Source organism: Bos javanicus, chromosome 25, assembly GCF_032452875.1.
Source record: "Bos javanicus breed banteng chromosome 25, ARS-OSU_banteng_1.0, whole genome shotgun sequence".
NCBI lineage: Eukaryota > Metazoa > Chordata > Mammalia > Artiodactyla > Bovidae > Bos > Bos javanicus.
This window is the reverse complement of record NC_083892.1, coordinates 38,695,556-38,720,792: the sequence shown is the minus strand read 5'-3', so window position 1 is coordinate 38,720,792 and position 25,237 is coordinate 38,695,556. Positions and strand designations below refer to the sequence as shown.

The window sequence follows — 25,237 nt, the reverse complement described above, 5'->3', positions numbered from 1 at the left end:
GTGTAACGAAACAGCAGGCTTGAGTAGAAGTGAGTCCACAGCACTTCCATCACTACTCATGGCCACACTGGGGGAGCCCACACGCCTCCCCACCCCCCGGCCCAAGAGCAATGAGGACAGGGAGGAGAACACGTCTGGTGCTCACGATGGGCCGGCGCACCCCAACACAATGCCGAGGACAAAGGGTCAAAGCAGAGAGGGATACAGCATCTCACCACCCAGCAGATCTGGAAGAACACTTTATGTAAAGACACGAGCGGCTGCATCTTAACAGGGGGAGAGTTTTGTTTCCTTCCGCTGAATTCGTCTGAGCTCAGCAAGATACAGAAACGCTGGCCTAACCCGGAAGACTCTGACACGCCTGCTTCACATGGTGGCTGGGGAGTGAGGCGAGCCAGAGCATTCGGGGGCTGGCAGTGGGCGGCCTCTCCCAGTACCAACTCAGCATGCTGGCAGCCGGCACAAGTGAGGGAGAAAAGCAGACAGGCTTTCATGAAGAAAAACCACCCCAAAGCCCAATTCCTTAAAATGTGTCCCCCAACAATGAAGCCCCACAGCTCTGCCCATGGAGCAGGGCCTGGATGGGAGAAGATGAAGAGAAATTGCAACTGGTTAAAGGGAAGAAGAGAAAGTTTCCACCCATGATATTGACAACAATCGCCACCACAGGCTGAAGGTTCGTGAAACAGATGTCTGAGCACTTAGTGTGTAGCTGTTCTTGTGAAGCTTTTAAACGTTCTTTTGAGCCTGTTTCCTTCAACATGTCTGGGCACCAGGGCTGGCCACCCACTTGCCTGCTGCAAGCCTCCTGTGACCACGAAGGGAGGGTGGTGACTTTTCTTCTTCACTTTTTTCCCCTTAAAGAGGGGACTGAGAATTGCAAGTCAACTGCTACCATTTTGGGAGTGGGGTTGGGGCTGGGATCTAGGTCATGTGTGGCCACAGCTGTTGTTAATAAACTTGCAATGATTTCATAAAAGGCTTCCAAAGAGCTGAGGATTTAGTTTCAAATTATTCCCAGATCGGCTGCAGCTCGCCAAGCAACACCAGACCCTAACCCCCCAGCGCCAGCTGTCCCCCCACAACAGGAAACTGGGGGAGGAGGGTGCACTGCGGCCGGGGCAGCACGTGCTGTGCAGCTGGGGTCTGGAGAGGCAACGAAGGGGCGCCGGGGAGGAGCGCAGGCTGGACGGCTCTTGGCTGGTTCTGTGAAGACTCCTTGGGGCACAGGGGCCTGGAACCCAAACCTTTCTGTCGACGCTCCCTGGCTGGAACCTGGAGGCGCATGGAAAGTGGCCACGCTGTGACTCCTGTCAGGCTCCAGGACGCAGCCTGGGGCCCGCTGGTGTGTGCTGAACGTCACACAGGCCCACAGGCCATGTCGAATGGACTGAGCCACACTGCTTGCCTCCTTGGTGCCGTCCTTGAGTCACATATGAACTGACTGGGCACACTGTCGAGGCCCCTTTCTGCATCTGCAACTTGCTCGGTGAGGGCCTGCCCCTCTATGCAGGCCTGCCTCTTCACTGGGCTCAGGGACCCGTGGGCCGCTCCTGGCCAGCTCCTATACTTGTGACCTCGCGCGGGACTGCGGAGACTTTAGGACTGGAAGGAGCTAACATCTGCCTGAAGACCTGGGCTTGCATCCTGGTTTTACCAAGTGACTCGAATCCTGTTCCTCATTTGTAGGATAAGAAAGTGGTCCCGCCCCCATGCTGTGATAGAAGCCATTGTATTTAGACATGAGGTTCACCTTACCATCTTGTTTCTTCTACAGAAGGTACATTTTAAAAGTTCAGGGAAAAAACACTGAAACTAACAATTAGTTACCGACTTGAAGTCTGGAGTATCTTTCTGAAGATATTCTCTAAAAGGGTCTCCACCTTTCGCTCCCTGATCCTCTGAAATACTTTCCCCTCCTCTTCTTTCCCCAGGCCACTCAAACAAGAGTCTCAAAGAAGCCCAGTGCCCTCAGTGCCCCTGACCCATCAGGAAGGCAGATGCTGGTCCAGGCTGGACGGTACTGGAGCCAACTGAGGGCAGAGGGCCGGTGGGTAGCTTTGTTTAAGATGTGGAGAGAATAGAAGACCTGAGATCAACACGGGCCACTTTTTTTTTGTTTGTTTTTTAAGTCTGGCTGCACCACGCAGCTTCCAAGATCTTCATTCCCCAACCATGGAGTGAAGCTGGGCCCTTGGCAGTGGGAGTGTGGAGCGCTAACCACCGGGTTTCCCCATGCCACATTTTACTGACATAATCTTCTGCAAGTTTCTACATTTATACAACTGGGATGATACAGCTGCCTTAGAGCATAGTCACAGAATTAAATATATTAACACATATTAACGTCAGGTTCAATCCACTGCAGGTTTAGGAAAAATAAATAAGTCTCCTGACCAAATGGCTAGGCGATAATGGTGCCAAATTGTAAACTGGTTGTAAAAGCCCTAGGGTTTTATTTGAACTGAACATGCCTCAAATTCTTATATTTAAAAAACAAAGAAGTTGTAGAGAACAATTCTGTGCAGTTTCTGGTAGCCAAAACCCAAGATAAAACCAACTTTGTTTTTGTATTTAAAGAGAAAATGCTCTTATGAATTTTGTCCCACTTCTAGAATCCAGCCTGCTAGGTGACTGCTCTGAACACAGCTTCTAGTAACAGTAAGGTGTAACTCGTTAACCCCACTAGGTTACCACTCACGGACAAGAAAAAAGCTCATCTGGGTCCAGTAAAGTCCCAGGGCAACCCATCCCCCACTGCAAAATAATGTCTGTTCATTTACAGGTTGTGATCTGTCTGTGCATTCTGACCCCTAAACTAGAAAACTGTAGTTTGTCGTGACTGGCTTGCTTCTGTTACTTTTTTCCTTCCTAAAAAAACATCTTGTTTTACAAGACTCTTGGTTGAATGTTTTGAGCTTATTTTCAACAACTAACAGATAACTGACAGCTCTCTAATATGGAGTTAGTTCAGTTCCCAAGCAATCCGCAGTCATTAAGGACAGAAACTCAACTTCCCTCCAAACCACGAAGGGATAACTCCCTCACGGACAAACGAGAGATTCTTCCTGGCCTTGCTGGTTAATTAAGCCAGAGAGAAGGGTGGATGACAGGGCATGCTTTGTTTCCCTGGACTTCTGAATGGCTTTGTGTTCCCAGAAGCCCCAACAGATGCTCGGTTGGAATTCAATCGGTCTCCTGGTGAGAATCAAGGAGACGGGGCTGATCCCAGTTTTGATGGGAACAGGACAAGTGGAACAAAATCTCTGGCTGTGGCTGCCCGAGGAAATCGCAGGGATTTATGTTGGCCTGACCTTCCTTTCGAACTTTATACTTTGAGCAAATACAGAACCTTTCTCAGGGTAGAAGACGACAGTTCAACAAGAAAACACAGGGAAGTTGCATCTGTGGGCCGAACAAGGCAACAGAAGGAAACCTTTATAATCAACTCCACGTGTGGGAAGAAAAGATGTGGCGGGAGAAGGAAGAATGAGAAGGAGCAGAAAGGAAAGCAGGGCTGAGAGGAGGCCAGACCGCCTGCCGCTCACCCTCCTGCACATGGCCACTCCCACACTGCTCTTTGTTTCCGGAGAGGAGAGCAGCCTAGGAAATGCTTCCTAGGAGCTCCAGCTGAAGAAAAAGACCCGATTTCTTCACCAAGTTCCTAGAGATGAGCAGGCACCCAGCTGCTGGCTGGCTGGGACCCAGGAAGCAAGTCAGCCAACGGCCAGGTCTGGGGCGGGGAGTTTTGCTACAAGGCAGCGTGGGGCCCCCTGGAGAGCACTGCACAGAGCATCCCACTGTGCCTGCACCTCCCCCCACTCAACCAGCAACAGGAGGGTGACTGTCTAGCTCCAAAGTCACCCCTTAGGTCGATTACTTTCTCAGCGACAGGAGGGTAGGCTTGCTAAGGGTCTTGCTGGGTCACGGGGCTGTGGAGTGAGAGTGGCTCCTGGGTTCCTCAGCCTGGCTTTCCACCCGGGAAGGAGACTATTCCTGCTGTGCGGACACGGGATTTTCAAGAGAACTCAGTGCTTTTCTGAGCCTGTGGGGAGCTCTGAGGACGAGGCCGCCTGCCTGGCCTGCCTGTGGCTTCCAGCAGGGGCTGGCCCAACACCCCAGCACCTTTTCTTACTAGAGCTGGTGGAGATGTTCTACACCAGGGGCTAACAAGTCTTTTATCTCTGACTTATACAGTCCTAGCTTGAACAGTGTTTTAGATTTGGACTGATGGTCAATCTTTGGTGCCCATCTCTCCGCACGCCCCATTCCCCACATCCTGCTGTCCCGTAGTCCTGGCCTGCTCAACATTCACCGTCAGTTATGTACTGGCCCCGGGGCTAACTTGGGTCTGTGACCCCATCTACTCGCTATGTGTGTTCATGTAAGTCTTTCCACGTTTTTCTCTCTCCCTCTCTCCATGTTATATATAGATACATGGCATCACTTTCTACAGCTATATACCGTATTGGGCTATTCACCACTGTACTTAGACAGGAGGGAGAGAGAAACATCTGTCATGTCTAAGCCACTGTTATTTCTTGGCTTTCTCTTACCCACATCCAAACTGATCCTTATTACTATAGGGATATTTACTGATTTCTAACTCAGTCATATTACTCTTTACATATTAACAATATATGTATCTACATAATTTATGTGTGACAACTACTTCCTCCAGTTTTTCATTTATCTTTACCTTTGTTTATGGTGTCTTTTGCCAAAGAGGATTTGTGTTTCTCAGCCTGGCCTTGAGACAGTGCTAAGAAGGACCTTGCCTTCTCCGAGACTGTAAGTCATCTCCCCTGTGTCCTTGGAGCATCTTCAGATGGCTTGCCCAGTGCCCTCCAAACAGCTACTGGATGTTTCCCTCTCCACAGAGCAGCCAGCACGACCTTTACCACTTAAACTAGGCCGAGTCACTTGTGTCCTTCGGGCCTGTGACAGCTCCCGCCAGCCACTCGGTGAGACCCGCGGGCTGCTTCAGAGCCCACCTCTCTCACCTTCCTCCCCTCGTTCACCACCTGCAAGCCACACTGGCCTTCTCTGTTCCACAACAGGCTGGCTTTGTTTGACTTCTTTGGCTTGCGTGCAGGTCTCACTGCAGACGCTGCCTCTCAGAGAGGTCTGCCGAGATGACTTCCTGCTCCTGCTCCTGACACTCTCTGCCACATCACTCTATGACTCTTCCTGCACTGCACCAACCACGGGAAGGGGTTTCGTTTTAAACTTAATAAGACTGTAAACTCCATGAAGACTAGTCCTAGCAATACTGAGTAGTTACAAATGAAAGAATGGATGAATCTATCATTTCTGTAAGGATCTGAATGAAACTTTTATCACTTCAAATTCTCCTGGGGCTATTCCTGTCTCTGCTGTCTCCCTTTGATCTATCTGCCTATTCCTGCATTAGTCTACATGACTTTGATTAGTGCAGCTTCATAGTAAAAATTAAGTCTCATTTTCAAAATTATAGGTAATTGCCTTTCCCTTCTCCAAGGGACCTTCCCAACCCAGGTCTCCTACACTGCAGGTGGATTCTTTACCAGCTGAGCCAGAAGGGAAGCCCAAGTATAATGGAGTGGGTATTCTATCCCTTCTCCAGCAGATCTTTCAAACCCAGCAATTGAACCAGGGTCTCCTGCATTACAGGTGGATTCTTTACCAACTGAGCTATTAGGGAAGCACTTTATACAAGGTAAATGCTATATAAATAGTTGCTGGCACGTGGCAAATTCAAATTTTGCTTTTTGGAACTTTCTGGAATTTTTTTTTCCTTGAATATTTTCGATACATGGTTGTTGAATCCACAGATGTAGAACCTGTAGATATGAAGGCCGACTGCATTTGTCTTTTTATCATCCAAAGGTATCATATAGTAAACTATTATCAATAGCTATTAATACTGAACCATTTCTGAACATCTGGAACAATCTTTCCTGGTCATGGTTTCTATTTGGTGACATTTTATTTATATTCATAAGTGAGATAAACCTGTAGCTTTCTTTTTCAGGGTTACCTCTGAGAGGTTTTGGTATCAGCATTTGGCTGGCTTTATACAAATACATGTAAAACATTCCTTATTTTTCTATGCTCAAAAATATTTTGAATGGCATATGAAAGTCTATTCTGTAAAGGATCAAAAGAACTTGCTTATGAACTATAGGGGAGTGCTGCTCTCTGCAGAGTAGCTTTTAGCTACTTTTTCAGTTTTCAGGTATTGTTATCAGTCTGTGCAGTTCCCTATCTTTTCAGGGGTCAAAATGCACTAGGTATGTGTAAGACCTCTTTTTGTTGTATCACAGTATTGATACTTGCCCCCTACAAAGTGACAGGCAGCCGTTTGTTCACTTACAGTGGGGTCGGTCCAGAGAGAGCATCGGGAACACTCCTGGCAGGGGGCTCCTGGGGAGCGAGGGTGCTGGCAGAAGTGGTCGTAGCCATTGATGGACACGCGGCAGAGGTAGCACATCTGGGCACCGCAGCGGCAGGACATGCGGTTGCAGCCTTCAGATTTGATGAGGCTGGTCCCACACTTGTGGCATTTCCTAATGCGGGCAGCAGTCATTTTTTCTTCACTTAAAAAAAAAAAAAGGAAGAAACATGATTGGAGAGAGCAGCAAAGATGAAAGAAAAATATGGCTGTTAAAGTATTTCTTTTCATAGATAATGACTGCTTGGCTCTTCTGGTGACATGCAAAGGGTGAAAAGAATCTATGTTTTGGAGTCTCAGAACTGGCTTCGCTTTTTCAGTTGGATGACCCTGAGTAAATTATTTAACTGCTTGGAGACTCAGTTTCCTTGTTTTTATAGTGTTCTGAAAGAGGATCACAGATAAGAACAAAGCACCCGGGGCACAGTGCCTGGTACTGGGTGTTTGGAGGATGATTATTCTGTTTGTTACAGGCGTCCCTAACAGGCTTAAAATAGAAAAAAACTCGGGGTCTTCCTAAAGAATGTTTTTTATATACACAAAGCTGGATAATGGAGAGCCAGTAAACCTTAGTTATACACACCTTGTATTTTTAAATACCTGACATTGGGCCAGGGTAGACATACCTGGGGGCCAGCCAATAGCCACTTTATGACTTCCTCCTGTTGGCAGAGCCCGCCTTCTCTGACAAACTGGCATGTTGGAATCCTATATTCCCAGGTCCCTTGCAGCTAGGTGATGGGCATGCATATGACTCAATCCTGGCCAATGCGAAGCTTGTGGGGAGGCTACTTGCTTTCAGAGGCACTTTAACTGTTATCTACAGTCAAAATGACAGGTCTTGGCTCTTTTTCAATAGCTGGCACTGCTGAATTAGTTATTTCTTACGGTGCTGTTCCTAACTCTAAAATAACACGTGCCAACTTTGCCTGTAATGCTCATGTGTCTGTCTTCCTCTGCTGCACTGAATTCCTGAAGGTAGAGGGCAGAGGCTGTGCTGCCTGTACCCAGCTGGCATGAAGAATTACAGTCCTGATGGGAAGGAGCCAAAGGTGTCCCTGCTGAGACCAAGAAGGGCACGAAGGAGCCCAAGGGTGCACAGCCCTGAAGGATTCATCCCGCTGCTCGAGCACACCTCTCCTCTCCAAGTACGAACCCAGAGTGGTAACCAGGGAACTGCCTCAGTGTAAGGACCATAACTGTCTGGGGATGAGTTCTGATCCACTCTCTCCCTCCCAGAGCTAAGACAATGCAACCTTCTCCCTTCCATCACTCCCCGTTTTTCTGCTAATAAGGAGCAGCAGCCAGGTGAGCATGGGGCAGCCAAGCGTTTTTAAACACCGATGTTCAGAAGACTATTGTGGTATGCTCCTCAAAAGCCAGATCATGTGTTTAAACAAAGAAAAAAATGCATTAGGAAACTGGCTGCTATTCACTGAGGTCTAATTTCTGAATGGTCCAAAATGAAGGCAGAACTCTGGCTTGAAAGAATTTAAATCCAGTTCAAGTTACAGAAGAACAAATGAGTTCTCAGTTTTGCTGAACAGGAAACAAGGTCAAGGAGACAAGGTTTTTAAAAAATGAATTTATTACTGTCAACATTGTATACATGTTCACGATTTCAGTGAGCTCAGCAACTGTGAACACATTTCTCAATCCTCCATGGTAAGACTCACAAGGTTCTGATGAAAAGGTCTGCCATCTGAAAAGCTGTGACCACAACACAACTGCAATTTTCTACAAAGCAGGAGCTTTCTGTGTAAGCACACCCTGGAGACTGCGGGCTGGCCTTAAGCCGCTGCGCTCTAGCGGCCTGGGACTGGCTCACTTCTTACCTGGGCAGCCCCTCAGGCTGTAGTGTGGGAGAGCAGTGGCTCAAGAGTACACTATCCTTTCTAGGAAGAAAGCACAGGCCTGGTCTGTCACCAAGCTGTGAGTCATCAATGTGAAATAATACTGGGTGTGGTGGTGGGGGGAAGTCAAGGCAGTTCTAAATGGATGGAGGAATATAAAGAACACATACAACTCAACATTGTTGTGATGTTCAAACAGCTGTTCACACTGCAGGAGTATTTATTCAAATCCGTTTCTGCGGAACAATAGTACTAGATGCGACCGGAATGACCTTGTCCCAAAAAAGGACTGCTCTTAAGGGATGTAGTGACCACCTATCCAGTAATGTGAAAGTGCAAAATGGCACTGGGGAGAAATCACAGTTGGCTTTTTTGGGAGGAGGGTGATTTGGCAAGTCAATTCTAAACTAGGCAGGAAGCAAACAGGCCCACAGGATGTGATCGTTTGCAGGAAAGGAAGTGAGGCCTGAGCTGCAGCTGTGTGTGCTGACCTTGTGTCCAAACAGGAAGGCCCACTGCCCCGCTCTATACAGCCAATCAAGAGTCCACGATCCCTTGCTTATCTGTTCTCACCACTACCGAAAAACACTGGGAGCGCCTTCTGGGCACTGTCTATTCCTTGTGGCACATGCTATTTGAAATCTTAAATGGCTTTGCTTCATGAGCATGTGTATGTATTTTTTTGGTGATGACGTGACAAAAAATTAACCATTTTATCCAGTTTAAGGTATACAATTCAAGGACATCCAGTATACTCCCAGTGTTGCACACCCATCACCCTTCTCTGGTTCCAGAACACTTTCATTATCCCCCAAGGAAGCTCGGGACCTATGGAGCAGTCACTCTTCCCAACCCCCTTTCCACTGCAACCATTAATGTGCTTTCTGTCTCCAGTGGGTTTGCCTATTCTGCACAGAGGCAAATATTCGGATGCCTATGAGTACTTTATATACATGGAATCACGTTAAGATGTGGCGTTCTGAGACTGGCTTCTTCCACTTAGCCTGTTTTGAAAGCTCATCCATGGTGTAGCCAAGTATCTTCTCTCCCTTTCTATGGCTGAATAATATTCTGCTGCTGCTGCTGCTAAGTCACTTCAGTTGTGTCGGACTCTGTGCGACCCCATAGACGGCAGCCCACCAGGCTCCCCCGTCCCTGGGATTCTCTGCAGTGGGTTGCCGTTTCCTTCTCCAATGCATGAACGTGAAAAGTGAAAGTGAAGTCGCTCAGTCCTGTCTGACTCTTCTCGACCCCATGGACTGCAGCCTGCCAGGCTCCTCCGTCCATGGGATTTTCCAGGCAAGAGTACTGGAGTGGGGTGCCATTGCCTTCTCCGGAATAATACTCTACTCTATGGCTATAATACACTTGGTTGGCCATTCATCAGTTGGACATCTGGGCTGCTTCCTTCATTTGGCTAACACCAAGAGTGCTGCTACCAACACTTTTGTACAAGTTTTGCTGGAGCACCTGCCTCACCTCATGCCACTTACTATGCTGTATCTTATGACTCAGCAATAAACCGCTCATTACGCCCTGTGTGCACCCTGCTGTTTCTTACTTCTGACAGTAGGCGACTGGGGTCCCTTGGGTCTCTGGTCCCTGGCGTAACGGCTATGGGGGGCGGGTGGCAGAGAAGTAGAAGCCCCTGGAGCACCCTTTCCCCACAAAAGGCGACACCAGATTCCTGTGACCATCTTTGAGACTGGCGCCACCATCAAAAGCTTCAAAGACATAGGGCTGTTGATTCCCAACATATCTCCTTTACTCCTCTGACTGGCCTGTACCGAGGAACAGGTCCTGGAGAACACTGCACAGGCCTGACCGGGTAATAGCTCTCACTGCAGCTGCTGTTCCAGATGTCACCAGAGCAAACAAACAGAACCTCTGGCAACTGGTATGCAGCTATTGATCCGGAAAATGCTTTTATTTTCTGTCCAATAAGCCGAGAACACCAGAAGCAGTTGGTAAGAACCTTGATCATCTGTCACCCAACAGGTAACACACTAGACCACCATTCTAATGACATACAACTAGAACCCAGGGAACAGGAAGCAGCAGGCACTCTAGTTTACTTTAATATGGTATATGCATGCCAGAAAATGGGAGATAAACCCCTTAAAAATACAGATATCTCTAATTTCTATGAATCTCTGGTGGTCTGGAGGTCATGTGTGTATCTATCAGGCTATTATTCCTCCCAAAGCTAACCACACATTGCTGTATTTTGTATTCCCACCATGAAGAAAGAAGTCAGACATCTGGGAGGCCTTTCTGCATTTTGGAATTAACATGTATCACATCTGGATATGTGGTTCTGATCCACTTACTCCTGAGACAAAAGGCCAGGTTTAAGCAGTGCCTAAACCAAGAGAAGCCTTCCAAGCTACATTCCAAGTGTCTATAGCAGACTAACATGCTGAATGGAGCTGGTAGCAGGAATTGAAAGGAAAGTCAGAATAGGGGCTATGCTTTCAAAAAGTAACCAACTCTGGGAATTCTCTGGTGGTCCAGAGGTTAGGACTTGGTACTTTTACTGTGGGAGCCTGGGTGATCACTGGTTGGGGAACTAAGATCCCAAAAGCCACACAGTGGGACCAAACAAAAAGTAACCAACTCTAAGAAACATCTCTGGGTCTGTGACTGAGTCTTGGAGTAGTTCAAATGCCCGATCAGGGGGCCATCAAGAACCAATTTATTGAGCTGGGCAAAACTCCATCACCAAGTGCAAGCAGAATACATACAACCAGGCCTGAGCAGGCCTTGAATGCAAGAAGCTGTCTGTTTATGTGCTTTGTCAAATTTATAAATCAGGGCCTTCTACTTAAAAAACAACAACAAAGAGCTAATACTTATGGAAAGCATCATGTGGCACGATCCATCATGGACGCTTTAATCTGTACAACTCTACAAGTAGGTATGATTATGCTCTATACCTTACAGGTAAGAAAATTTTTAAACTTAATTTAATTGGAGGATAATTACTTTACCATACTGTGGTGGTTTTAGCCACACATCAACATGCATCGGCCACAGGTATACATGTGTCCCGCATCCTGAACTCCCCACCCCGTCCCATCCCTCTGGGTTGTCCCAGAGCACTGGCTTTGGGTGCTTGCTTCATGCACTGAATTTGCACTGGTCAACAGATAAGGAAATTTTTAGGCACAGAAAAATTTAAAACTTTGCTCCAGGCTCTTAACTACAGGTAACCCCAATCTGATCACATGACTCCTTAAGAGCAGAGTAAGTTTATCACTGGTCAGACAAAGATGGAAAGATGGACAAAAGAATCAGAGAGACATGAGAAGAATTCCACCGCCCTTGGCTGGCTTTGAAGACAGAGGAAGAAGGCCATGAGCCAAGGAATGTGAGAGCTTCCAGAAGCAGAGAATAACCTTCTATTCACTGCTGCTGAGAAAATGAGAACCTCAGTCCTATACCCTCAAAGAACTGTATCCAGTCACCTGGATACTTCAGGATATTCTTCTCAATTTCAAGTTCAATAACCTTACATTTGGAAAGTCCCTTTTGCCATGTAAGGTAACATATCCACAGGTTTACAGATTTCACAAATTAGGGAGACATGGGACACTTCTGAGGAACATTATTCCACCCACTAAACTTGTGGCAAACAGCAAAGCCAGGGAGCTCCTTGCCTGGATTCCAGTTCCTGCTCTGCCAGTCACTGCTGCGTAAGCGTGTTTACTTGGGCTCTCTGTGCCTCAGCTGTTGTCATTCGTAAAATGAGGATCAGATCAAATCAGATAAGTTGCTCAGTCGTGTCCGACTCTCTGCGCCCCATGAATCACAGCACGCCAGGCCTCCCTGTCCATCACCAACTCCCGGAGTTCACTCATACTTATGTCCATCGAGTCAGTGATGCCATCCAGCCATCTCATCCTCTGTCGTCCCCTTCTCCTCCTGCCCCCAATCCCTCCCAGCATCAGAGTCTTTTCCAATGAGTCAACTCTTCACATGAGGTGGCCAAAGTACTGGAGTTTCAGCTTTAGCGTCATTCCTTCCAAAGAAATCCCAGGGCTGATCTCCTTCAGAATGGACTGGTTGGATCTCCTTGCAGTCCAAGGGACTCTCAAGAGTCTTCTCCAACACCACAGTTCAAAAGCATCAATTCTTCGGTGCTCAGCCTTCTTCACAGTCCAACTCTCACATCCATACATGACCACTGGAAAAACCATAGCCTTGACTAGACGGACCTTTGTTGGCAAAGTAACGTCTCTGCTTTTCAATATGCTATCTAGGTTGGTCGTAACTTTCCTTCCAAGGAGTAAGCGTCTTTTAGTTTCATGGCTGCAATCACCATCTGCAGTGATTTTGGAACCCCCCAAAATAAAGTCTGACACTGTTTCCACTGTTTCCCCATCTATTTCCCATGAAGTGATGGGACTAGATGCCATGATCTTCATTTTTTGAATGTTGAGCTTTAAGCCATAACAGTACCCATCTCTGGTGGAGACTTGGAGATTGTTAACTGCCCTAAACAGCCATTTCCCCCTTCATTTTCTTGGTTACAAAACCCACTCCTTACCCTTCAAATTTAAGCTGGACCAAAAAACCAGCCAGCTAGAGACTACATATGGAGTCTGCCTTGGGGCCCGACTGTGAGCATGCGGCTCAGTCTAGAGCAACAGGGTATGAGCAGAAATAATGTTTCTGTCTCTCTCCTCTCCTATGGGCTGGAGTGCAAATATGGTTGCAACTTAGTCACAACCATGGAGGTGAGAACACTCCTCTAGGGAATGACGAAGTGATGAGATAAAGAGAACGAGGTTTTTGAATGACCTCATGGGACAGATGCGCTCTATCGGCCTGGCAGGGCTGGACTATTATGAGAGAGAAACAGACATCTGTATTACGTAAGTCAATGCATTTATAAAGTTAGTATCTGTAAAGTGCCCAGATACATAAGGAGCACTATACAGCAACGGCTCTGACTGACGGCGTCACGTTGCATTCTAGAGGTTGTGATGGGGTTAGGTTGCCCCCTTGAGCTTATTCTAGACTGAAGTAGCTTGAGAGCCTGTTTTTTCACACAGCATTTACTGCCCGCCATGCCCCGCTCCCCCCACAAAGACAGGTTAATGGGGGAGTTGAGAATCAGTCAGTAGGCTCCCCAAACCATGTTACTCACATAGATGTTCGGTACTTGATGTCATCTTTTTCAGCCAGCTCCTCACAAGTGAGGCCGTTGTGCTCTTTCCAGAGTCCTTGACACTTCCTACAGGTTTCCTGGGGATAAAGGAGAGACACAAAGACAGCTCTTGGTGAAGAGATACCATATAAGTTTCCATTCAACAACAGGGAATGTGAAACAAGCTTCACTTGTCTTGAATTCTTTTGGAGGATCGCTCTCCCTTTCAGCAGGGATATTTCTTAAGACATCTCTCAACAGAAGAAGAATCATTAGAAGGAACCATGAGGAAATTTCTCTCTCTTTAGATCAAAATACAGCACTGCTCCCATCACCCAATTTGTATAAGGCTTTCTAAAAATTCCAAGAGTCGCTTGAAAAAAACATAAATCTAAAAGGATAGATTTATGTGGTCTTGGGCTTTTAAAATTAAAATGCTGTGAGCTGTTTGAGGGCTGGTTCCACCCACTATTCCAGCATTGGTCTGGCAGACACTACTTGTGTTAAAACTGAACCGAAGGACAACCTAGATTAGGATCACTAGGGGTCGTTAAGGGAAACATCCCCTCAGCCACCCCTCACTCAAAAAACATGGCTATCATCCTCCATAGCATAACTTCATTTATAAATAAAAATTTTAAAAAGTATTACTTTTTATTTGAGGACCCATCACAGTTTACAAAATATTCTCATATACGCTGGAAACTATCTTACATCAACAACAAGAATTTAAAGAAACATGAATCAAATGTAATTTCCATAAATGGAAATCACCACCGTAATAAGTACAATGAAGGAAAAGATGGTGTTATCAGCTTTGTTTGGCCTGGGGGCCAGTGAAGGCTTGAGGAAGTGGAGCCTGAGATTAGGAAGATGAGTCAAAGAAAGCAAAAGGAGAATAGCATTCCAGACAGAGGAACAGTGAGAGAAAGATGCTGGCAGAGGAAGTTGGGTAAGTTTGGTCCCTGAAGCTGGACTGCAGATACTGAAAATAGGCCTGGCGAGGCCCACTGAAGCCTGTCTGTGTGAGGCTTTGCCAGTTCAGTTCAGTTGCTCAGTCGCGTCCAACTCTTTGCAACCCCATGAATTGCAGCACGCCAGGCCTCCCTGTCCATCACCAACTCCCGGAGTTTACTCTTAAGTCACGTCCGTCAAGTCGGTGATGCCATCCAGCCATCTCATCCTCTGTCGTCCCGTTCTCCTCCTGCCCCCAATCCCTCCCAGCATCAGAGTCTTTTCCAATGAGTCAACTCTTCGCATGAGGTGGCCAAAGTATTGGTTTCAGCTTTAGCATCATTCCTTCCAATGAACACCCAGGACTGATCTCCTTTAGGATGGACTGGTTGGACCTCCTTGGAGTCCAAGGGACTCTCAACACCACAGTTTAAAAGCATCAATTCTTCAGTGCTCAGCTTTCTTCACAGTCCAACTCTCACATCCATACATGACCACAGGAAAAACCACAGCCTTGACTAGATGGACCTTTGTTGGCAAAGTAATGTCTCTGCTTTTCAATATGCTATCTAGGTTGGTCATAACTTTCCTTCCAAGGAGTAAGCGTCTTTTAATTTCATGGCTGCAGTCACCATCTGCAGTGATTTTGGAACCCCCCAAAATAAAGTCTGACACTGTTCCCACTGTTTCCCCATCTATTTCCCATGAAGTGATGGGGCCGGATGCCATGATCTTAGTTTTCTGAATGTTGAGCTTTAAGCCAACTTTTTCACTCTCCTCTTTCACTTTCATCAAGAGGCTTTTGAGTTCCTCTTCACCTTCTGCCATACGGGTGGTGTTATCTGCATATCTGAGGTTACTGATATTTCTCCCGGCAATCTTGATTCCCGCTTGTGCTTCTTCAAGCCTAGTGTTTCTCATGATGTACTCTGCATATAAGTTAAGTAAACAGGGTGACAATATACAGCCTTGATGTACTCCTTATCCTATTTGGAACCAGTCTGTTGGTCCATGTCCAGTTCTAACTGTTGCTTCCTGACCTGCATATAGGCTTCTCAAGAGGCAGGTCAGGTGGTCTGGTATTCCCATATCTTTCAGAATTGTCCACAGTTTATTGTGATCCACACAGTCAAAGGCTTTGGCATAGTCAATGAAGCAGAAATAGATGTTTTTCTGGAACTCTCTTGCTTTTTTGATGATCCAGCAGATGTTGGCAATTTGATCTCTGGTTCCTCTGCCTTTTCTAAAACCAGCTTGAACATCAGGAAGTGCACGGTTCACATTATTGCTGAAGCCTGGCTTGGAGAATTTTGAGCATTACTTTACTAGCGTGTGAGATGAGTTCAATTGTGCAGTAGTTTGAGCATTCTTTGCCATTGCCTTTCTTTGGGATTGAAATGAAAACTGACCTTTTCCAGTCCTGTGGCCACTGCTGAGTTTTCCAAATTTGGTGGCATACTGAGTGCAGTACTTTCACAGCATCATCTTTCAGGATTTGAAAGAGCTCAACTGGAATTCCATCACCTCCAGTAGCTTTGTTCGTAGTGATGCTTCTGCCTTGTCATACTGAACAGTATGACAAGGCAAAACAATAGGATACTGAAAGAGGAACTCCCCAGGTTGGTAGGTGCCCAATATGCTACTGGAGATCAGTGGAGAAATAACTCCAGGAAGAATGAAGGGATGGAGCCAAACAAAAACAATACCCAGCTGTGGATGTGACTGGTGATAGTTCTAGCAAGGTCAGATGCTGTAAAGAGCAATATTGCATAGGAATTTGGAATGTTAGGTCCATGAATCAAGGCAAATTGGAAGTGGTCAAACAGGAGATGGCAAGCATGAACGTCAACATTCTTAGGAATCAGCAAACTAAAATGGACTGGAATGGGTGAATTTAACTCAGATGACCATTATATCTACTACTATGGGCAGGAATCCCGTAGAAGAAATGGAGTAGCCATCATGGTTAACAAAAGAGTCAGAGATTGGATGCAATCTCAAAAATGATAGAATGATCTCTATTCATTTCCAAGGCAAACCATTCAATATCACGGTAATCTAAGCCTATGCCCCAACCAGAAATGCTGAAGAAGCTGAAGTTGAACGGTTCTATGAAGACCTACAAGACCTTTTAGAACTAACACCCAAAAAAGATGTCCTTTTCATTATAGGGGACTGGAATGCAAAAGTAGGAAGTCAAGAAACACTTGTAGTAACGGGCAAATTTGGCCTCGGAGTACGGAATGAAGCAGGGCAAAGGCTAATAGAGTTCTGCCAAGAGAACGCATTGGTCATAGCAAACACCCTCTTCCAACAACACAAGAGAAGACTCTACCCATGGACATCACCAGATGGTCAACACTGAATCAGACTGATTATATTCTTTGCAGCCAAAGATGGAGAAGCTCTATACAGTCAGCAAAAACAAGACCAGGAGCTGACTGTGGCTCAGATCATGAACTCATTATTGCCAAATTCAGACTTAAATTGAATAAAGTAGGAAAACCACTAGACCATTCAGGTATGACCTAAATCAAATCCCTTATGATTATACAGTGGAAGTGAGAAATAGATTTAAGGGACTAGATCTGATAGACAGGGTACCTGATGAACTATGGATGGAGGTTTGTGACATTGTACAGGAGACAGGGATCAAGACCATTCCCATGGAAAAGAAATGCAAAAAAGCAAAATGGCTGTCTGAGGAGGCCTTACAAATAGCTGTGAAAAGAAGAGAAGCGAAAAGCAAAGGAGAAAAGGAAAGATATAAACATCTGAATGCAGAGTTCCAAAGAATAGCAAGGAGAGATAAAGATAAGAAAGCCTTCCTCAGCGATCAATGCAAAGAAACAGAGGACAACTAAATGGGAAAGACTAGAGATCTCTTCAAGAAAATTAGAGATACCAAGGGAACATTTCATGCAAAGATGGGCTTGATAAGGGACAGAAATGGTAGGGACCTAACAGAAGCAGAAGATATTAAGAAGAGATGGCAAGAATACACAGAAGAACTGTACAAAAAAGAGCTTCACGACCCAGATAATCACCATGGTGTGGTCACTCACCTAGAGCCAGACATCCTGGAATGTGAAGTCAAGTGAGACTTTGTAGGACATGATTATTGGTCTGATTTTTATCCTAAGAGTGCTAGGAGGAGTCAAAGGTGTCAAGCATGGAAGTAACATAAGCAGGTTGCTGATTTTAAAAGATAATTCTGTGTAATAGCATTTCTATATCAAAAAAGGTGGTGGTGGGAGAATATAGTGATATACAAAAATCAACCTGAAAGGATACCCAAGAACTGGTAGTACTGATTATCCTGAGTGGCTGGAAAGTGGGCTGTGGGCTCCTTGAATCATATATTACATAAATGCACTACCTAATTGAAACATAAAAAATTTTAAAAAGAAACAGAATGGACTGCATGAAGAACTGAGAACCTGAATAGCTCTTTCTCATAAAAAGGCTTCAATCAACGGGATGGGGTGGGGGTGGGGTTGAGAGGAGCTGGTCAGAGATTGTCTGTTAAATGTTGTTGCTTCCAAAGGGTCCTGATGCTGTCTGGTCTACTACCTACATCTGTCAGCAAACAGAAACTAAGTCGGTAGTGACTTCATTATTATACACCCAAACATAAAGCAGCACAAAACCCATTTTTAAAAGACCTTGTGTCTGACTATTCTAGGAAACTGGAGGATAAACAACTGCTGGAGAACAGATGAGCTGGTATCTAGACCCTAACCTTCAAACAATACCAACCTAGCCACCCACCAGGAACAACAGCTTGAAAACAATGCATAGCATCCAGAGTGTGCTTTCCAGCACTCCTGGTGACCCAGTTATTAGTTCATGGGACCTTCTTCACAGGGAAGAACCCACCTTCTAGGTGAGGCACAGGTCCACAACAGTAAGGTGACTCGGCCAAGCTGAGTCAGCTGTGAGTGAGGGGTCACCGAGAAGCCACTGCTCACTTCCAACATCACAGTGGCTCTTCTGTGGGTCCATGCGTGGATTTTCAGGCATGTTCTTCTCACTGAAGGGATCAGGGGTCTCAACGAATAAAACGAAATGTCTTTTGAAGAGACTAGAAACCCACAGTTAAAATATGGCAAGCAAACAGCAGGCTGGGTGGATTTTACATTTGGAGCTTTCTCTGATGTTTCTTCACAACGTACCCTCTCTTCTAAGCACAGTGTGCGTTTTACTAAGAGGTAATCCTCTGAAGTACAGATAGGCTTTGTTCCTAAATGCAACAAATGCTTAAACAGTATTAGAAGGAATGTTCTGGAACACTTCTAATGTGAAGATAGTCAATTCTTCAAAGTAAGGTTAATGAAAGTCCCAAGGACCATTTGTAAGGCAGAGTACACAGCCGACAAGGAACTTCAAAACACGCAGGACGTGCACATCCTGGCTCTCAAATCTAATCAGGGAGACTCTCCATCACCCTTGTGCATTTCCGATCAGGAGGAAGCAGCTGAATTCATCACCATCGCAAACACACAGAAAAGTCAGCTCCTTCCTTTTTGATGAGGAAGGCATGCACATACTGGTTACCTCGTTAAGGAGCAGCTACCAGTCCGTGTTCCTAATGGTATCAGGGAGATTTCTGGTTAAGCTTTTATGCTGCCCTTTAGCGCTTAAGATGCCTCAAGGTGATGTGCCTATTCATTAAGGTCTTAACTCTGCACTATAAAGAAAGCACTCAATGGCTCCTGTTCATCCATTTTCTGCTGCTTAAATGTTTAACGGGTAAGGCAGAAGATCACGTTTAGTTTCAGATGACCCTGTCAGGGAGCTGACATTTCTTCATAGAAACAGCTTTCTCAAAGGTAGCAGACGGTGTCCCAGGTCATCATCTACATGTAGCAGGGCCTCCTGCTGCTGGCAAAGAACCTGAGAGAGGAGACCAAGGGTGACAAGGGTCCAAGTCACCACTCAGCGCTCTGTGCTCGCCCTGGCCCCAGGCCTGCTCTCAAGTTGCTGCGTTCCTTGTCACTCTGCATCTTACCTGCCTGACTCCAGCTCTGTCTCAGAAGCGGAACAGAGTATAAGCTGCTCCCTTACTTCTGAATTGTTCCTTCAGGGAAACTTCCAGACTTACTCTCCTGGGGAGAGATGTCGCAAGCATAAGATATGGGGCATGGGGCATGGGGCTGTGGCCAATTCAAATAGAATCTCTGAATTCCAGGTCTCTGCTCTGCCATCTCAGGTACTCAAAAAATGATGGGGCTGTAAATCCTCAGAACTCTTAAACAAAAGCTGAGGCCCAGGCATGTGGCCATTCACAGATGCTCGGCATACTCTAGAAGCCACTGGGCTGTGGGCATTCAGGCCACATGTGTCTTCCAGTTGTCAAAGTCACTGGTTCTCCCCACCTCAAGACCCAAGTGACACACGGATAATACTAGCCAAATCCAGTCAGAGTTTCATAGTAAGACAGAAAAGCAGACAACGAGATGGATGCTAGAACCCTGGGAATCAATCAAGCTTGGCAAGGTCAAAGCTCGGGCACAACCAGTGGGCTTTCCTTCCTGTCACTAAGGGGATTTGCGAAGTTCTATTTTCTCTATGGTAAGGATGCCGAGGAAGTTAGATACATGAGCAAACCAAGTACAGCACAGTGGAGCTAAGTACAATAGTGTACACACGTGTGCGTGTGCACACACACAAGCACGTGAGAGACGGCAGAGTAGGGGGAGGGGCGAAGTCAGACAAGGATTCTCTGAGGAGCTGGCATCTTCATGGGACTGAATAAAACCAGTATTATGAGTGATGAGAACACACAGGCAACTAATATCCCTTTGGATTGACATCTTTTAGTGAGTCGCCCTTCCCAGCTACAACAGCCTAAAGTATGTAAAATGTGTGAACCAGGGACTTCCCTGGTAGTCCAGTGGTTAGGACCCCATGCTTTCACTTTTGAGGCCATGGGTTCAATCTCTGGTCAGGGAACTAAGATCCCATAAGCTGCACTGCACGGCTAAAAAAAAAAAAAAAAGTAGAACCAGACTCTCAAGCATTTCAACTATCAAACATATTCAATGTGCTAATATTTTAATAAGCATGAAAGCTTTTATCATTAAATTAAAACAAATTTTAAACTAAAATTATTTAAAAGTATTTATTTCATCCTACCCTTTAAAACTTTCTATATTTATATTTTGCAATGTATGTTACAACAGTAGTACAAACACACAACTTATAAATAAATAAACACACACTCTGGGGGGAATTCTGCTGTATACATTTCTTTTCCCCCGACAGAGAGAGCAATCACAAAGTCATACATCTACTGCTCTAGAGCTCGGACAGTCATGGAAGAAGGGAACTAGACAGGGCAGCAATCTGCCTGGGCTTGCATTTCCAAAAGCTCTGACAGACTGAAGAGCCTGAGACAAGAGGCAGGAAGACAGTTAAGCAGAAACTGGAAGAGTCTGCAGGACTGGGTTGCTGGAAACATGGACTTGGATCAAGTGTTGCAGAAGGAGAAGCAGATCTGAGTGAGGGTGGGTGGTAGAGGTGAGAATACAAGTTTAATTTTAGACTAGCTTATTTATTCACTCTCAATATTTGCTGAATTTTTATCATTTGTCAAGGGCTATATCAGATGCTGGGCATATAGCAATAAGCAAGTCAGACTTCTTGGGGTTTATGTTCTGGTGAAGAAAACATTAAACGAACAGGATATATAGCTACAACTGTGGTAGGAACATTTTAGAGGAAAAGCACTGGGTGCTGTAAAGCAGGAGAGTTAAGAATCAGCCCAGGGACGAGGGAAGCCTCTCTGAGGATATGGTGTTGAAGCCGAGCCCTCAGGGATGAACAGAGTGAGCGGATTTGGGGGAAGGGTGCTCTAGGCAGAGGGAGGAGCAGGGGTGAGGGCTCTGGCGTGGGGGCGGGGGACGGCCTGTCTCATCTGTGGGGCAGAGGGAGCTGGCATTAGCTGGAGCCCAAGGGGGAGAGCTGAGAGTGGACAGTGGTCAACCCTGGTGCAGCTGCTGAAGCAGGAGGGAGGCATTTGAAAAGCCAGGCTGATGGGTGGGAAGCGCAATGATCTAATTTACATTTTTAAAAGACCATTCTGGCTGCTCATGGCGGCAGGAGGGATGCCTTGCTAGGCAGCAGGACCCTGCAGGGACACCCCCCCACCCATACTCCACCCCCCACCCCCGCCCAGCACATACAGGACAAGGGCCCTATAAACAACTTGGAGAACAAGCCCTAGAGTCTGGATTCAGTTCTGGGCCTAACTTCTTCCACTGCTGCTGCTGCTGGTAAGTCACTTCAATTGTGTCCGACTCTGTGCGACCCCACAGACACCAGCCCACCAGGCTCCGCAGTCCCTGGGATTCTCCAGGCAAGAACACTGGAGTGGGTTGCCATTTCCTTCTCCAATGCAGGAAAGTGAAAAGTGAAAAGTGAAGTCGCTCAGTCGTGTCCGACTCTTAGCGACCCCATGGACTGCAGCCCACCAGGCTCCTCCGTCCATGGGATTCTCCAGGCAAGAGTACTGGAGTGGGGTGCCATCGCCTTCTCTGAACTTCTTCCACAGCCCTCTGCAACTTTGTTCCTTAGCCCAGTGGGGCCAGCAATCAGCCTGCAGCAGTGAGGCTGATCTGTGACTGGCAAATGGCTACATGTCTGTCATTTCTGATCAGGAATAAGAGGGCCAGTTTCCCTACATGATTTCAGAAAGGGACTTGACTTTACAAAGGAGATTGTTTTTTCAGCTTTGGCGCTTTAGATGCATTTCTTGTTGAAATGTCATCTGTATGGTAGGGACCATCTTTAAAAAGCATCTCGAACTCAGATATCCCACTCAGTTTCCCTGGCTCAAGGTTTCAGACTTATCTTCCAGTACAGGCTGTTCACATACACGTTTTATTCAGTCTTCACAGCAATACTACTTGGCCATTATCCGCCCCCGCCTTTTTCTTTTGGTTAAGTAAATGAGAAAAGGAAGAGAAAACAGAAGAGAGGCAAATTAACTTGCTCATAAGGTTATCGAGCTATGGACTCAAGTCTGCTCAAATCCATTTGTGCTTCCCCTCTACTCTCACTGCCTCCTGGCATGGTGTTGCGAGCAAGAACAGGTCATTGCTCACTGGAAACCCAAGGGCACGAGGGTATGAGACCAGCTCTGAGGTTACAATGGGCATCTTAGGTAGGGGAAACCGCAGAGGAAGGGTCAGCGAGGTCATGTAGAACCCTGGGCATCAGGGCACCGAGGTGTGGACACCCAGCTGCAGCTGCACAGGATGCCTGCTTCCCCCGTTTCCTGGAGAGCTGGGAAGGACCCATGAAGAGGCAGGATGGACTAGGAATAAACCTGAGGACATGGTTTCTTAATAATAATGACAGGAATCTGCGAACCACAGGGCAGTCCCTGGCTGGACACGTGAGGAAGCAGCTGCTCCTGCCGCTTTCTGCCAGCTTCACGTCTCAAAGTGTGTCTTGAGATTCCCATTAGATGTACACACATGAGCCTTCCACACCAGAACCAACTACCAACGACCTGGTCCTTCCCTCAACCAGCCCCAGGGCCTTTCCTTACAAATACCTGCCACTCACTTCCCCAAAGGTGGCCAGGACCAGGACAGGTGAAGACCTGCTGCTGACTGTGGCTGAGACCATGACCATCACAACGCTGTTCTGGAGCACTCTGCACTGAGAGGGGTAAGGACACCTCCCCTTTCCCTCCTTCGCCTGAGATCTGCCACGTGGATCAGCACTGTTCTCAGCAAGCCATCGGTGAACAAACGAAGTCCCTGCCCTCCTAGAGTCTACATTCTGGGGGTGGGGGGGGGTGGTGGGAGTGGGCGGACCACCAAACAGATAAAATGTCCACTCCTTCAGAAGACAAGGAACATCTGGGGAACTAAAGCCAGGTGAGGGTCAGGAGTGCGGGGAGGTGTGCAGAGGCGGCGCTGCAGCTCACAGCCGAAGGGCATCTGCTGGAGGAGGGGAAGCAGGACGGGGCAGGAGAGATGCTTAGACAAGCAGCTGTCCAGAGCACGCCTGTTCTGAGCCAGCACTCAGGCTAGCACGCTGGCCTCCTGCCAGGGCTCCACGCCTGACACTTCAGCCTTGCAAAGCTCTGCCGAGGTGTCCTTTCTCTGCTGGCAACACCTACTCATCAGCTCTCATTTCAAATACTAGGGGTTCTGGGAAACCTAACTGACTCAGTCAGAAGCTGGTACTTTTTCTCTGTACTCCCAGACCCCTTGGCTCCAACGCTATTACAACGCCTTTAATAGTGCCTCGTGATTATCTGATTACATCACATCTCCAAGAGGTCAGGCACTCCTTGAAGGCATAGTCTATGCCCTGCTAATCACTACAGACAGGCTTGGAGTGGAGGGTCCATCTATTCAAAAAAGGTCATCCCCTGAGTGCCTGCTATGTGCCACACGGGGATCCACTGGTGACTAGGCCAGCAGAAATTCCTGATTGAAAGGAGCCTATCTTCTTTCATACTATGTCTCGATTATCTTCAGATTTCTAGGGCCTTGCACTAGGTCTGACATACACAAGGGGCTGAATGGATGAAAAATTACAGAGATGATGGTGGGCAGACAAAGCACATTCCTCTCCATAAAGAGTTACAAATGTAGCTAGCCTACCCTGTTTGGGGGCTTCTGCATTTTACGTGGGAAAAGGCACATGAAACCTCCAGGTAAACTGATCTCTTCTCCAAAGAACTCTATCACATCTTTTTCTTTAAAATTACACAAAATGTGGTGATAGTTTTACGACAAAGTCAAGTTACATGTGGGACAACTTCAAGTTAGTCCATCAAAGTTTATGCCTTAAGGATATGGGTTATCCTTTCCCACTGCATTCTTTTCTTTGCTCCTTAAAACCCTTCCCCAACCTAATGCACAAAACTTACAGATAGGTTATTACCAAGAAGTTAATGGGCAAATGCCTGCAGAAGGTGCTTGAGAAAGTACTGCATGTATTTAAAGCAAGATATTCTTGGTCAATTTTCTCCTATAGCTTCAATATGTGGAAACAGATCTCTCTTCATTTCCAATGAAAGGGTCTTCACACTGCCTGTGAGAGCCTCTAGTTCAGAGGGATTAGGACTCAAATCACAGTCAGTCAGGCTCTTCCCAGGGCGTCTGGAAGGTCAGTGACCACCTGAGGTCAGACCACAGGTTCCTCCTGCCCACCCCTCACCCCAACAAGACAAGTCCAGTCTGCCTGGGCCTAATTTTCTTAACGATGAACAAAATTCAAACATTAATTCTTTTGGTGATGTCTTGTAATTACTGGATTACATCATGCCTCTACAAGAAGCCAAGCTCTCCTAGAAGATGTCTCTCTATCCTTCAAATTAAATAATCTGAGACAGAAGAACCTTTTGATTTTTGAATGTAGAAATTAAAATCTGGGTGTGGCCAGGCTACAGCTCTGGGCAACATTACTGCAGAATGGGCTTCTCTGGGGAAGATTCCATAGTGTTCCTTTTTTTTGATGGACACACACACACACACACAAAACTATGGGAATTTTAAAAAATGTGTGCACTGGATGCACACCCTACCACTTCTATGCAGAGAATGAGATTCTGAAAAAAGAAATTTCCCAATCTCATTCCTGCAGCTTAGAAGGAAGCCAAACACCCCTTTTCTTCGGATTCTCCAAGATCAGGTGACAATCAGACCAGGCGGTTCATATCTGGTTTCTGTGCTGCTGCTGACCCCTAGGGACAGGAAGCTGTAAAGGCGCGGAGACTTGTGGAGATAGCTGGGCTGTCTGGAGAGCGCCGGGTGTGCTCAGTTGGGTCCGACTCTGCAACCCCATGGACGGTAATCCACCAAGCTCCTGTTTGTGGAA

General features: G+C 46.6%; 1 protein-coding gene across 6 annotated transcripts in view; it reads right to left on the bottom strand.

Moving 5' to 3' along the window:
* RNF216 (ring finger protein 216) overlaps positions 1 to 25,237 on the bottom strand; it is a 119,784-nt gene that overhangs the window by 8,891 nt on the left and 85,656 nt on the right. For all 6 annotated transcript variants that reach the window (XM_061402249.1, XM_061402254.1, XM_061402251.1 and 3 more), the window contains 2 exons: positions 13,439 to 13,536; positions 6,356 to 6,578 (listed from right to left, as the gene is read on the bottom strand). In XM_061402249.1, the coding sequence (XP_061258233.1) occupies positions 6,356 to 6,578; positions 13,439 to 13,536 (321 nt within the window). The remainder of the gene's footprint in view (positions 1 to 6,355; positions 6,579 to 13,438; positions 13,537 to 25,237) is intronic.